Source organism: Oryctolagus cuniculus, chromosome 3 (genome assembly GCF_051225735.1).
Source record: "Oryctolagus cuniculus isolate XC-2025 breed Fujian yellow rabbit chromosome 3, ASM5122573v1, whole genome shotgun sequence".
NCBI classification, from domain to species: domain Eukaryota; kingdom Metazoa; phylum Chordata; class Mammalia; order Lagomorpha; family Leporidae; genus Oryctolagus; species Oryctolagus cuniculus.
The window spans coordinates 40,802,757-40,815,381 of NC_142869.1; the positions used below are offsets into that span (position 1 = coordinate 40,802,757).

The 12,625-nt window shown below is 39.0% G+C and overlaps 1 protein-coding gene across 7 annotated transcripts in view; it reads left to right on the top strand.

Annotated features, from left to right (window-relative positions):
- SATB2 (SATB homeobox 2) overlaps nt 1–12,625 on the top strand; it is a 205,960-nt gene that overhangs the window by 116,177 nt on the left and 77,158 nt on the right. For all 7 annotated transcript variants that reach the window (XM_089329023.1, XM_089329022.1, XM_089329021.1 and 4 more), the window contains one exon: nt 3,821–4,293. In XM_089329023.1, the coding sequence (XP_089185149.1) occupies nt 3,821–4,293 (473 nt within the window). The remainder of the gene's footprint in view (nt 1–3,820; nt 4,294–12,625) is intronic.

The following is a 12,625-nucleotide window of genomic DNA, read 5'->3' on the forward strand; positions in this document are numbered from 1 at the left end:
GTAGTGTCTGCTCCCTTTGGACCAGGCAGGACCTCTCACTTCTTGTGTACCCTTGCAGGTGGATTCCTTGCCTGTTACCTGTCTGTACAGGTAGGCACTGACACTTGCAATTCATTCATTAAGGTTTACTGGGTAGTTAGTGCTTCATGTTATTACCACATGTCTCTAAGGGTACTTCTCTCTTTTTTTTTTTTAGTCTTAATTTCCTTCTTTATTTCATTAAGACAAGATAAATCTTTCACTTAAATTTTTTTAAATTTTTATTTAATAAATATAAATTTTCAAAGTACAGTTTTTGGATTACAATGGCTCCCCGCCCCCCATAACTTCCCTCCCACACGCAACCCTCCCATCTCCCGTTCCCTCTCCCATTCCATTCACATCAAGATTCATTTTCAGTTATCTTTATATACAGAGGATCAATTTAGTATATACTAAGTAAAGATTTCAACAGTTTGCACCCACACCGAAACACAAAGTGTAAAGTTCTGTTTGCGTACTAGTTATACCATTAATTCACATAGTACAGCACATTAAGGACAGAGATCCTACATGGGGAGTAAGTGACTCCTGTTGTTGATTTTAACAATTGACACTCTTGTTTATGGCATCAGTAATCACCCTAGGCTCTTGTCATGAGTTTCCAAGGCTATGGAAGATTTTTGAGTTCGCCAACTCTGATCTTATTTAGACAAGGTCATAGTCAAAGTGGAAGTTCTCTCCTCCCTTCAGAGAAAGGTACTGCCTTCTTTGATGGCCCATTCTTTCTGCTGGGATCTCACTCTCAGAGATCTTCATTTAGTTTTTTTTTGCCAGAGTGTCTTGGCTTTCCATGCCTAAAATACTCTCATGGGCTCTTCAGCCAGATCTAAATGCCTTAAGGCCTGATTCTGAGGCCAGAGAGCTGTTTAGACATCTGCCATTCTATGAGTCTGCTGTGTATCCCACTTCCCATGTTGGATCACTCTCTCCTTAATTCTAAGTTAGTATTAGCAGACACTAGTCTTGTTTATGTGATCCCTTTGACTCTTAGTCCTATCATTATGATCAACTGTGAACTGTAACTGATCACTTTGACTAGTTAGATGGCATTGGTACAAGCCACCTTGATGGGATTGAATTGGAATCCCTCTAAGGGTACTTCTACAAACAGTTACCAACTATTTGAATTTTGAGGATCTGGAATTCATAAGAATGGGAATTCTTAAGGGAAGAATGGGAATTCATAAGAATGGGAATAATTATTATATATTACCTTAAAGGGTTATGGGCAGACATTATTCCAACTCTCATTGCATCAATTCATATAGATTCATGGAGCTCTGACATTTATACTCAATCATATGTAAGAGTAGAACTAGGAATGAAGTGACTTTTTATTAATGATGTAACTTAGATAAATCCCAGGAAAACAAACTCACTCAAATGTCATTAAATCTTTGAAAAATGAAAATACAGAAATTTTAGAAAATTAGCTATTCCTCAAAGAATGCATGCTGCCAAAGGATGGATCTATGCTTTCTAAATAGAAAAAGAAATGGAGACAACTTTTGCTTATTAAGTATCTGAAAATATAACTTAATATTTAAATTATTCTTTCCTTTGGCTAAATTAAAAACAAACAAACAAAAGAGAACCAGTGTTTACCTGAGGTCCAAGCACTTCTACCCACAGCGGCCAAGTCTCCTCCAAGGGCCGACCATGGTGTCCTCACATGTTCTTTTAATCAGGACATCACTATAGTAATTCCTGCCCTATGGAAACTGTCTTAGATTACCTTATCTGAAGGCTCTTAACCATTTGGGTGGTTTGTTTTTAAGACTGTATACTTTAAAGTTTAATTAATACAGAGAGGGGGAAAATGTTAGCCTTTAAAGAATAAGATTAAAATAATTTGTTTACCTTGAACCTTATGAAGAAAAAGTGACATATAAACTAAATGAATTACATTGAATGGATTAAATTGTAAATACAGCCTTAAGGAAATTTGAAGTAAACTTTTGACTTATTTGGGAGTCCGTAGGAAAGTTAAGCAGAAATAGGTTTTTCAAAGAGTAGCAAAAATGCTGTATTTAAATACAATATAACCCCAGGATAGGGATGTTCATGTATTTTCCCTTGGAGAAGTTTTGAATATATATAACACTTCCTAGATGCATGGAGTAAAATGGTCAAATATCTACGTCCATTCAAATGTGTTATTTTAGTTCTTCATGTATTTTTTAAACCACATGTTACATGAAATACTTAGAAATATTTCTTTCTACCCTCACAACTTATAAATTGCTTTTATTCAAATTCTTCACAAATGATTTGGTACTACTGTTTCTGTCACCAAATCTGTTTTGCATTTTCCCCAAACACATGATTTTCTCCCTAAAGTTTTTGAGACTTAATATTTTTTTGGTACACATATGATTTTGTCAGTGTAAACTGTACTCTAGAACACAAGCACCGTTTGCATAATCAGGGGACATTTTAACATTTGTTCTCTAGGTGAATGCTTTTGATTTCCAGTATGTAACCACCCAAAATAACACTTTCAAAGTTATCTTTAATCGATTCTTGCATATTCATACCCGGGACTTGCAATTGGAAGATATGATTACTATGTATATGTGGAATTTTTGCTTTCATACGTAGATCTTGTTAAAGTATATCTGTAGTCCTTGTTAAAGTATAATTTGAAACTAGTAATGATGAAGTTATTTCAACCGAATGTGTCTTCTCCAAACCAAATTTTGTTTCAGATAATAAAATAATACTCAGATAAGGAAAAATCTTTAGTAAAGTCCAGTAAAAGTATATTCAGGGCTGGCGCCGCAGCTCAATAGGCTAATCCTCCACCTAGTGGCACCGGCACACTGGGTTCTAGTCCCGGTCGGGGTGCCGGATTCTGTCCCAGTTGCCCCTCTTCCAGGCCAGCTCTCTGCTGTGGCCCGGGAAGGCAGTTGAGGATGGTCCAAGTCCTTGGGCCCTGCACCCCATGGGAGACCAGGAGAAGCACCTGGCTCCTGCCTTCCGATCGGCGAGGTGCGCTGGCCACAGTGCACTGGCCGTGGTGGCCATTGGAGGGTGAACCAACGGCAAAAAGGAGGACCTTTCTCTCTGTCTCTCTCTCTCACTGTCCACTTCGCCTGTCAAAAAAAAAAAAAAAAGTATATTCAGTAGATAGCCTTGAGAGGAAGAAACCCTTGTTTAATGGCAAGTCAAGGTGATGATATTAATTTGTGAGTTCTTTTATTCTTAGCTTAGTATACTTTACCATTGTTAAAATTTCAAAATTTCTTAAAGAAACATTCCTGTAGAAAAAGATAGCTAGTGAGTAGATAAATGTATATGCTCTATGTTAGAGATTCTCTATGAACCTCTCTATAGGGGTTTGATGGTGGTTTTGTGGGACTTTTAATAGTAGATAGCAGTTCACTTGGAAGGAGATGTTGTCCTTGTCAACCCTGACTGATGCCATCAACCACAACTGCAGAGTATCATAAGAATGGTTGTGCCTTTCTAAGAGATGGTGCTTAGAGTTTGTGATGTTTAGTGACTTCCATATTGGCTAGTCAGTGAAAGGCTTACTTTTAAGAATTTAGCAAAATTGAAGAGGAAATTTTTTTACCTTAATTTCTTCTATGAAAAACTATTCTTGTAGCACTTTGCAGGAAACAATAACTCAAGTTTACTCTGGGGCTTCAAGCTTTGTATGAAAAAAGTTTATATCATTAATATGCCAAAAATATGATCATTCACGACTACCTATATTGGCAATAAATTATAACAATGAGAATAATGATGAATTATAATTTTTATCTCTTAACAGTGGAAAGAGTGGAACGAGAAAACCTTTCAGACTATTGTGTTCTGGGCCAGCGTCCAATGCATTTACCAAATATGAACCAGCTGGCATCCCTGGGGAAAACCAACGAACAGTCTCCTCATAGCCAAATCCATCACAGTACTCCAATCCGAAACCAAGTGCCCGCATTACAGCCCATCATGAGCCCTGGTCTTCTTTCTCCTCAGCTCAGCCCACAACTTGTCAGGCAACAAATCGCCATGGCCCACCTGATAAACCAACAGATTGCCGTTAGTCGGCTCCTGGCTCACCAGCATCCTCAAGCCATCAACCAGCAGTTCTTGAATCATCCGCCCATTCCCAGAGCAGTTAAGCCAGAGCCAACCAACTCTTCTGTGGAAGTCTCTCCAGATATCTACCAGCAAGTCAGAGATGAGCTCAAGAGGGCCAGTGTGTCCCAAGCTGTCTTTGCAAGAGTGGCATTCAACCGCACACAGGTACAGTTAACATTGAACATCATAGCTGGGGGTTAAGAATGATAATAGGGATAGCATTGTCATGTGTCTTCATTCTCTCTCTCAATGTCTTTAAAAAATCGTGTGGGTTTCAGAACACACAGAATTTGATTAATAATTGTTAGTCCATGGAATACTGTCACTATTAGTCCATTAATTAATTAATGTCAATGACTTGCTACCCAACTCAGGATCCAAAATGTTACCAATGACTTGAGTCTATATATGTGCCCTTCCTTCACCCTCTCTGTTTTTCCCTGGATATGACATGATCCTGATTTTTTTTATTATCATCCTCTTCTTTTAGAAAACTGGTTGTAAAACTATTTAGGCATACCTAACCACCTTATTTTACTGCATTTTTGAACTCTATAAAAGGAGGATAGCTATATACAATAATTTCTATATGCTCTTTAAAAGGTACAAGGTAGATTTAAGATATTGATAATGCAATAATGGGTGGTTTACTCATATTTTTAATGTTTTGGGAGAATTAAATACCCATGTAATATTATGGCATAGCTGGTAAAGCCATTGCCTGAGATGCTGGCATCCCATATGGGTTTCAGTTCGTGTCCTGGTTGCTCCACTTCCAATCTAGCTCCATGCTGATAGCTTAGGAAAAGCAGTGGAAGATGACCCAAGTGTTTGGGCCCCGGACATAAAGATGGGAGACCTGGAGGAAGCTATTGGCTCCTGGCTTTGGCCTGGCTCAGCCCCGGCTGTTGTAGCCATCTGGAGAGTGAATCAGCACATGGAAGATCTCTTTCTCTTTGCCTCTCCCTCTCTCCATGTAACTCTGACTTTCAAATAAATAAATAAATCTTTAAAAAGTCAATCATTTATTCAGGTACATCTAATTTTATTGAGGACTTCTTCTATGTAAGATTAGTTCTACCAGAGGCTTTTCTGTTTGTTTTATTTTTTTCCCCAGAAATCTTTCTACCAGAAGTTTTAATACTTGAGTGTGCACCAAAATCATCCCAGGGTTGTACAAACACAGTTTTTTTGACTCAGTGAATCTGGGGTGGATCCACACGTTTGCATTTCCAATAAGATCCAAGATGATGTTGATAGCATTGGTTTGGGGGCCACCCTTTGAGAATCACTAATATGGAAATGTAAAGCTATCTTCAGGGGACTAACAATCTAGTAGTAAAAGAATGTTACCAGAGTATTACAATAAAATGTGACATATGATGCATAGTGTAAAAGATTATAAGAAATGGTGTGGCTGTGGTTTGTGATGAGCTGGAGATGAGGAATGCCTTCAGGAGACTGAACCTGGTAAGTCTTCAAAAGGGCAGTAAGTTTAAGTTTAGCCACCCTAGTAAATGCTGAGTGGGGTGCTTAAGTTCTGTGCAGATGCAAAGATGAAAAAGATCATGGCTGAGCCAATATGTAAGTCCCCAACTAGACTATTAGTTTTCCAGAGAGTTAGATCTTGAAGTTAGATACAATTTAACAGGCAAAGATGGAGAAGAGGGGTATCTTAGGCAAGGGGAATTCATAAATAATACATTGAGTCAAAAATGTGGGAATAGTTATAATAAAGTTGGATACTACAACTTAAAGATGGAAGGGGGAGCACAGATCAATAAAGGTCTTGAGAGCCTTGCTAAGAACTTTGAACCCTAATAGGCACTGGAAACTGTTGAAACTTTTGTAGGGATGGGCTATGAGCCAATAATCAGAATTAGACCTTGGGAAAAAAATTTCTTTTGACTCTCATGGTAGCAAAAGGCTATGTATATCATTTAGGAGGCTGTGTTAAAAATCCAGCTGAACTGTGGAAGTTTTGAACTAGACTGATGGCAATGGAGCATAAAATTAAGCATTGTGGAATTAAACTTGGCAGTAGGTGAGTGGGTAAAGAGGGATGATGTAACGATAATGCCAAGGTTTGAGTCTAGTGACTGAGAATAAAGGTGTAATTATTAATAGAATCAGGGAAGACAGCATGGTGGCAGTCAGGTGAAAGTGATTATCTCAGATTGGGTCATTCTTACATTGAAATGCTGACAGACTTCGTAAGTGAAGATGTGTGAAGGTCCCTGAAAAAATAAGAGCTTGGTACTAAGAAGGGTTGTCAGGGTTAGAATAAGACTTTAGAAATTGTTCCTGGAGTTTAGATTTTAAGTCAGTGGATGGAAAGGGGAGAAAACATCTCCACCCCAACCCCACCGTTACCAGCACTGGGATAGAGACTGGAGAAAGGCCAGGAGAGATGGGGCAGGTGGAGATGGAATGAGAGGTAGCTACTGAGGACATTACTACAGAGTGAGCATACGGAGGACCTGACGAGAGACTTTCCAGTACTTACTTGTTCATGTGTGGAATGCTAAGAAGTCTAGGAGAGGGAGTCTCCTATGTCATGAGAACATGGGAGAACCCAGCTCATGAAATTTGGCAATTGATTGGGAGGTCTTTGGGCAAATTTTTGAGTAAGTTTTTGTGCAAGTGGTAGGAACTGTGGTTAACTGTTGCAGATACAGAAGCAGGCTACTTTTTACACAATTTGATATTGAGAGAGAGGCTAGAGGTGGTGGACAGCTTGAATGCAACCAGGAGTCCCTTTGAGATAAGAGGATTCTCTGTGTAGTTTGAGGCTTCATTTGCATTTAAACAGCATGAGGTAACAGTGGAACCAATGGTTGTGGTTTGGTAACAGTCTTCAGCAATGCTGGGACTGCAGGATTGGGAGCAGGGAAGAAACCCAGTGGGATTGTTTGAGGTTTGGTGCTGACATATTAGGTATGGCAGGAGACCAAGAGGAGTGAAATCTCTTGCTCCCTTGACTCCTAGCTGATGTGTGCAATCTGTTATTGACAGAGTCTGTTTACATCACTCGAAATGAGTGCAGAGATTCAGAGACCTGCACATATTACACATATCATCTCCCACTTTTCTCTTGTCACTCAACGTACTCAGGCAGCATTTGTATGTCTATAGTTGTCTAGGCTGGGGTTCTGAAAAGCTCTGTTCCTTTTGAGCAAGTCTGTTGCATAGTACTGTAAAATGTAAACTCAAAAGATGCATTCTTTGACTGCATTTTGCAGCTTTGTGTGTGTGTGTGTGTGTTCTTTCATCTGTCATTCATGTGCATGAATAGGCATTTCATGAGTAGCCAACATTTTATTGCCTGGTTGTATATACAGCTCCTTTGGCTAAGGATAAAATTGAAAGCATGGTTGTGTTACTTTAGATTTTAGAAACAAACACAGTGTACATTTTATCCAAATAGCATGAGGCATGAGAGAAGACTGACAATGAGGCAAGACACAAGACTGATCATATTGTGAGAGGGTATGCTCTGCCAAGGCCCTGGACTCCTGGAGGGCTGACTTCTCCTGCACAATCTTTGTTGTCTCTTTTTGTGGATTAATGATTTTTCTTTGGCATTGCCATTTTTGAAGTGCCAAGTTGTAAAAAGTCTAATTGAAGCATGGAACACATTTTATTATTTTCCTCCTGCCATTAAATTTGTAAGATGGCTACACCCAGTAAGAAACATTCACTTTCAATCAACATGCACTTGAGTTCATGGGCCAGCCTTGAGGATATCAAATGGAAACTGCATAGGAATGTATGAGTATTTCCTTTTAAAATTCTGCTTTTAATTTGGGAAAGCTTTTCATCCCTCTGGGATCATAACCTGTTGTGTATAAAGCCCAACCTAATCAAGGTAGATGGTATTGACAGAATGACATAGTTTGAACTTAAGCAGAAGGTCAGCAGGCAGATTGTTTTTGCTGTATGTACTGTAGTCACTAACAGCAAGACTGGCAGCTGGTTTTACCAGCAGCATTGCTAAGTGGAAAATATGGTGTACTATGCCCCATGAAACCAACCATGGATTTTCCAAATGTTCAGGTTTTTTTGAGTAGAATCAGATATTTATAGGTGATATAATAATTTGCAAGCTATTATGAATAGATAAAAATTAACAATATAGATAATTATATAGAAGAATGATTAATTTTTGAATAGAAAATAAGTTTAATTTAAATAATAAATAATGAAATAAGTTGCCTTACTGTGTACATATGTAGGATATCCTCAGTCCATTGAATGTTTTCCAGAAATAGATCATTATCTCTATTACTCATTTATCATCAAGTTTAATTAAAAGCAATTAGATCTAATTAAAAGAAATTAGATATAGTTTGTCATTTTATCATCCTATAGTTTGTGCTCCTAGATTTATTCCAACAAAGCTGGTTTGTGTGTGTGTGTGTGTGTGTGTGTGCGTGTGTGTATAAAACAAAAACCAAAACAAAACCCAACTGTATCTACCTAGTTTTTCACATTTAAGATTTCCAGATACAAAACTCAAATTCACAATAAGAAGCATTTAAAAATTCCAGTACTCCAAAAAAAAATCTATTAATTACCTTGTATGACTGATCTATTATGGTTGTATCATTTGAGATAATAAAGAATAGAGCTATATTTCTAAGAGCTTGTTTTCATTATGTTTTGATTTCTTAAAAAATATGAAATGCATCGGTGAAGTGATGCCCTTCCTCATCATTCATGACAAGGCATGGCTTTGGTTGGAGTTAAAGATAGATGACCTTTTGCCAATTTTAGGTTATTTTTTATACTACATTTCCCTTTAAATATCTCTTTTGATTTGCTAACAAGCATATACTGTCTAAACCTGAGCCATATGCTTTAGGAAAGGGATTCAGCAGCACCTCTGAGGTCTTTGTAATACTAGGCTACGGATCTGCAGTATGGGTGTGAGACTAGTGCAGTTTGAGGCACAGGATGTATATGTTTCACATGCTATCTGTGCCACCATGAGGATCACTGTGCCTTTTTATATCTTATTGTATTTATATTCCTAGTACCATCATTCTCTTTTTTTTTCTTAAAGATTTATTATTTATATGGGAGAGAGAGTGACAGAGAGAGCAGGAGACAGAGAGAGAATCCTCCATCTGCTGGTTCACTCTTCAGCTCAGATAGCCCCAGTGGCCTGGGCTGGGTCAGACCCCAGTCAGGAACCTGTAACTCCATCCAGGTCTCCCATGTGGGACGCAGGAGGCTGAGTAATTGAGCCATCTCTCTCTGCCTTTCCAGGGAGCTGGATCGGGAGCAGAGCAACCAGAACTTGAGCTTGCATTTCATTAAGAGATGCTGACATCACAGGCAGAAGCTTAGCTAGCTGGGCCACATCACAGGCCCCATTACTCCTCTTTACTAGTGTCTTGAAAGAAAAGGTTAGTCTTGCTTTTTATGCATCTATAGATGTTTTATGGCACGTGGAACCCCATGAGAACAGCAAGGTGAAAGTAGTAAGTTGCTTTTTGAACTGTTCATTAATATCCAGGCAATCCCATGATACATCTCTAAGCCCTTTTACTGTGGTCTTGGGGTCAGTATGCCAGAGGAGTCTGAGACAGATCACCTTTCTGCTGTGTGTTCGGTGTTCCACCAACCGTCCTCTGTGCTATTTCTAAAACCCTGGATCTGCCACTGGGCTCTCCTTTAACACGCTGTCGTGGGGCTACTGAGTTCCGATTTGCTCACACCGTCAAGGAGCTGGAAATGCTTAATCACTGTCTGACGAGGGACAAGAGACTGGGAGCTTAGGTTCCTCCTCTCATTTGGAAGAGGCCACTCTGTAGCTTAACTTGCACTCCAGAACTCTCTGCAGGGTAGGGTTGAGGCTCGCTCTTTGTTTGGATTTCTTCTGTTCACTGGCCTGCCTCTTACTCCTTCACAATTTCCCTTGCAAGCACTTCCTTAATAAATCTTTTGCATGCGAATCTTTATTTCATGATCTGCTTTTTATCCCCAATCCATGCCACTGCTAGCCTAATTAGGTCACACCATGGTGTAGTAGTTTAAATAAAACACATCTTCAGTTGTATGCCTGTTCCATTCACAAATGAAAATACTATTATGGGACTAGTGTAGATCTTTTTCTCTACTAGTTCACAAGTCAAAAATATATTATGGACTAGTTGAGAGTTTTTTGTCTGCTAGTTTCTTTTGAAAATGTTATCACTATTGCTATTTTATATCTGAGCCTTCTTTTTTTTTTTTTAATTCTCCCATAAGGAAAGGTCTTTTTTTTTTTTTTTTTTAAAGATTTACTTATTTATTTGAAAGTCAGAGTTACACAGAAAGAGGAGAGTCAGAGAGAGAGAGAGAGGGGCGTCCTCCATTCGATGGTTCACTCTCCAGATGACCACAATGGCCGGAACTGGGCCAATCCGAAGCCAGGAGCCAGAAGCTTCTTCTGGGTTTCCCACGTGGATGCAGGGGCCCAAGAACTTGGGCCATCTTCCATTGCTTTCTCAGGCCATAGCAGAGAGCTGGATTGGAAGAGGAGCAGCCGGGACTAGAACCGGTGCCCATATGGGATGCCAGTGCTTCAGGCCAGGGCGTTAACCCACTGCACCACAGCACCGGGCCCTGCCTGAGCCTTCTGCAGTGTTACAGCTTAATGGATTTGTACTGATATTTTACAGATGAATTATGTGGAAGGAGAGGGGAGAGAGTATGAATATAAAATATAAAAGAGAATGAGATAGACATTGGATTTGAGACAACAGATTCTACGAATTGTCTTTTAAAGTTTTATTTATTTACTTGAAAGGCAGTTACAGAGGAGGAGAGAGAGAGAGAGAGAGAGAGAGAGAGACAGATATCATCTGCTGGTTTATTACCCAAATGGCCACAACTGCTAAGGCTGGGCCAGGTTGCAGCCAGGAACCTGCAGCTACATGTGGGTCTCCCATGTGGGTACAGAGGCCCAAGGATTTGGGCCATTTTATGCTGCTTTCCCAGGCACATTAGCAGGGAGCTGAATCAGAAGTGGAACAGCTGGGTCTCAAACTGGTGCCCAAATGTGATGCTGGCATTGTACGCCAGCTCTAAATTCTACCAAATGTGACTTGAATTAAAATCATCCTTACAAAATGTGAATGGTGAATTTTGTGGTTAGATAAGTTTCAGAGTAGTTTTGCTCCTTGGCCTTACCCATCTCAAGTACTCTTGCAATTTTCCAGATAATTTCAGTAACAATAATAATTTCAGGAAACATTAGGACCAGTGTTCTGTTAGTTTTCTTTCTTTTTTCTTTTTAATATTTGTTCTTCCTTACTTATATCCTGAATTTACTTTAGTGTTGTCACACTTTCACGTAGTAGGCCTGTGGACCTGGAATAAGTTGCTTGACTATTTACTATGATTACATCTTTGCATTTTTGACAGTCTCATCAGGAATCTTAATCTTTCTCTTGCTTCTTCTTACTTTATGGACTTCAAAAAAATCAATCAGAGGCTTAGGCTAGTATGAAAAGATTTATGACATTATTTTATAAGACTTAATATTGCTGATGTCCATTGACCTATAATAATCATGATTTCATAAATATGTACAGTGACTCTTTCTTAATAGATAAACTATTCTCTAATTTATTTAAAAATCCAATGACCTACATATTCATGTTCAGAAATCCCCCATTTACTAACATTGTTTCTCCTCTGAGACCTTCCATCTGAGCAAATCTGTTAAATGAAGTAGAGGAAGCTTTGATCCAAAGTGGGCTAAATCCAGTGGAAGGGATGCCCTGCCTCGTGTGAATGGGAGCGTTGGAGTGCCAGAGGGGGGGAGCTAGGTATGATGTGGTCCTCGAGGTGGGAAACACCTTCACTCAAGGAATCTGCAATAAGAATCGGTATCATTTGAAAACAAGGTTTCCACCACATTCATTATGATGTACTATGGTTTTATTTTTTTTTTTTGTAGAAGATCATACCATAACTCAGAAAGTTTAGATTAATTTTATGTCTCAGGGAATTCTGCCAAGTCAATTTGAAGAAACATGTTTTCATTAGAAGCACAAATGTAGTTTGCACAGTTTGCTGTTCTTTTGTAACCAAGGGTCTCTGGTTTGGTACCTTGCTCCTTCTTCTGTTCAGTAGACAAGCCACAGAGTTTTGTAACTTTCCTTCAGAGGCCTTGCCTGAGAAATCCATGTGTACTGGGCTTACCTGACAGAGCACAGGATTTTAAAAATCCCCTCGGGAACTAATTTGCTTGGCCTGTCCTCATTTGACTACTTTTTATTTTTTATATGAGACTTTGCACACACACACACACACACACACACGACTGTTTACTCATCAAAGCCACATCATTTGAGGAAACTTAAGACAAGGGTCATAAATACAATTTATGAAGTCACTCAGCAACTGGAGAATGTTTTCAACGGATTGGAAAATTAGATTGAATGATGTATCGGGAAAGTTGGCAGTAAGGTCAGCTGCTAGAAATGTAAACGTCTTTGTGTGA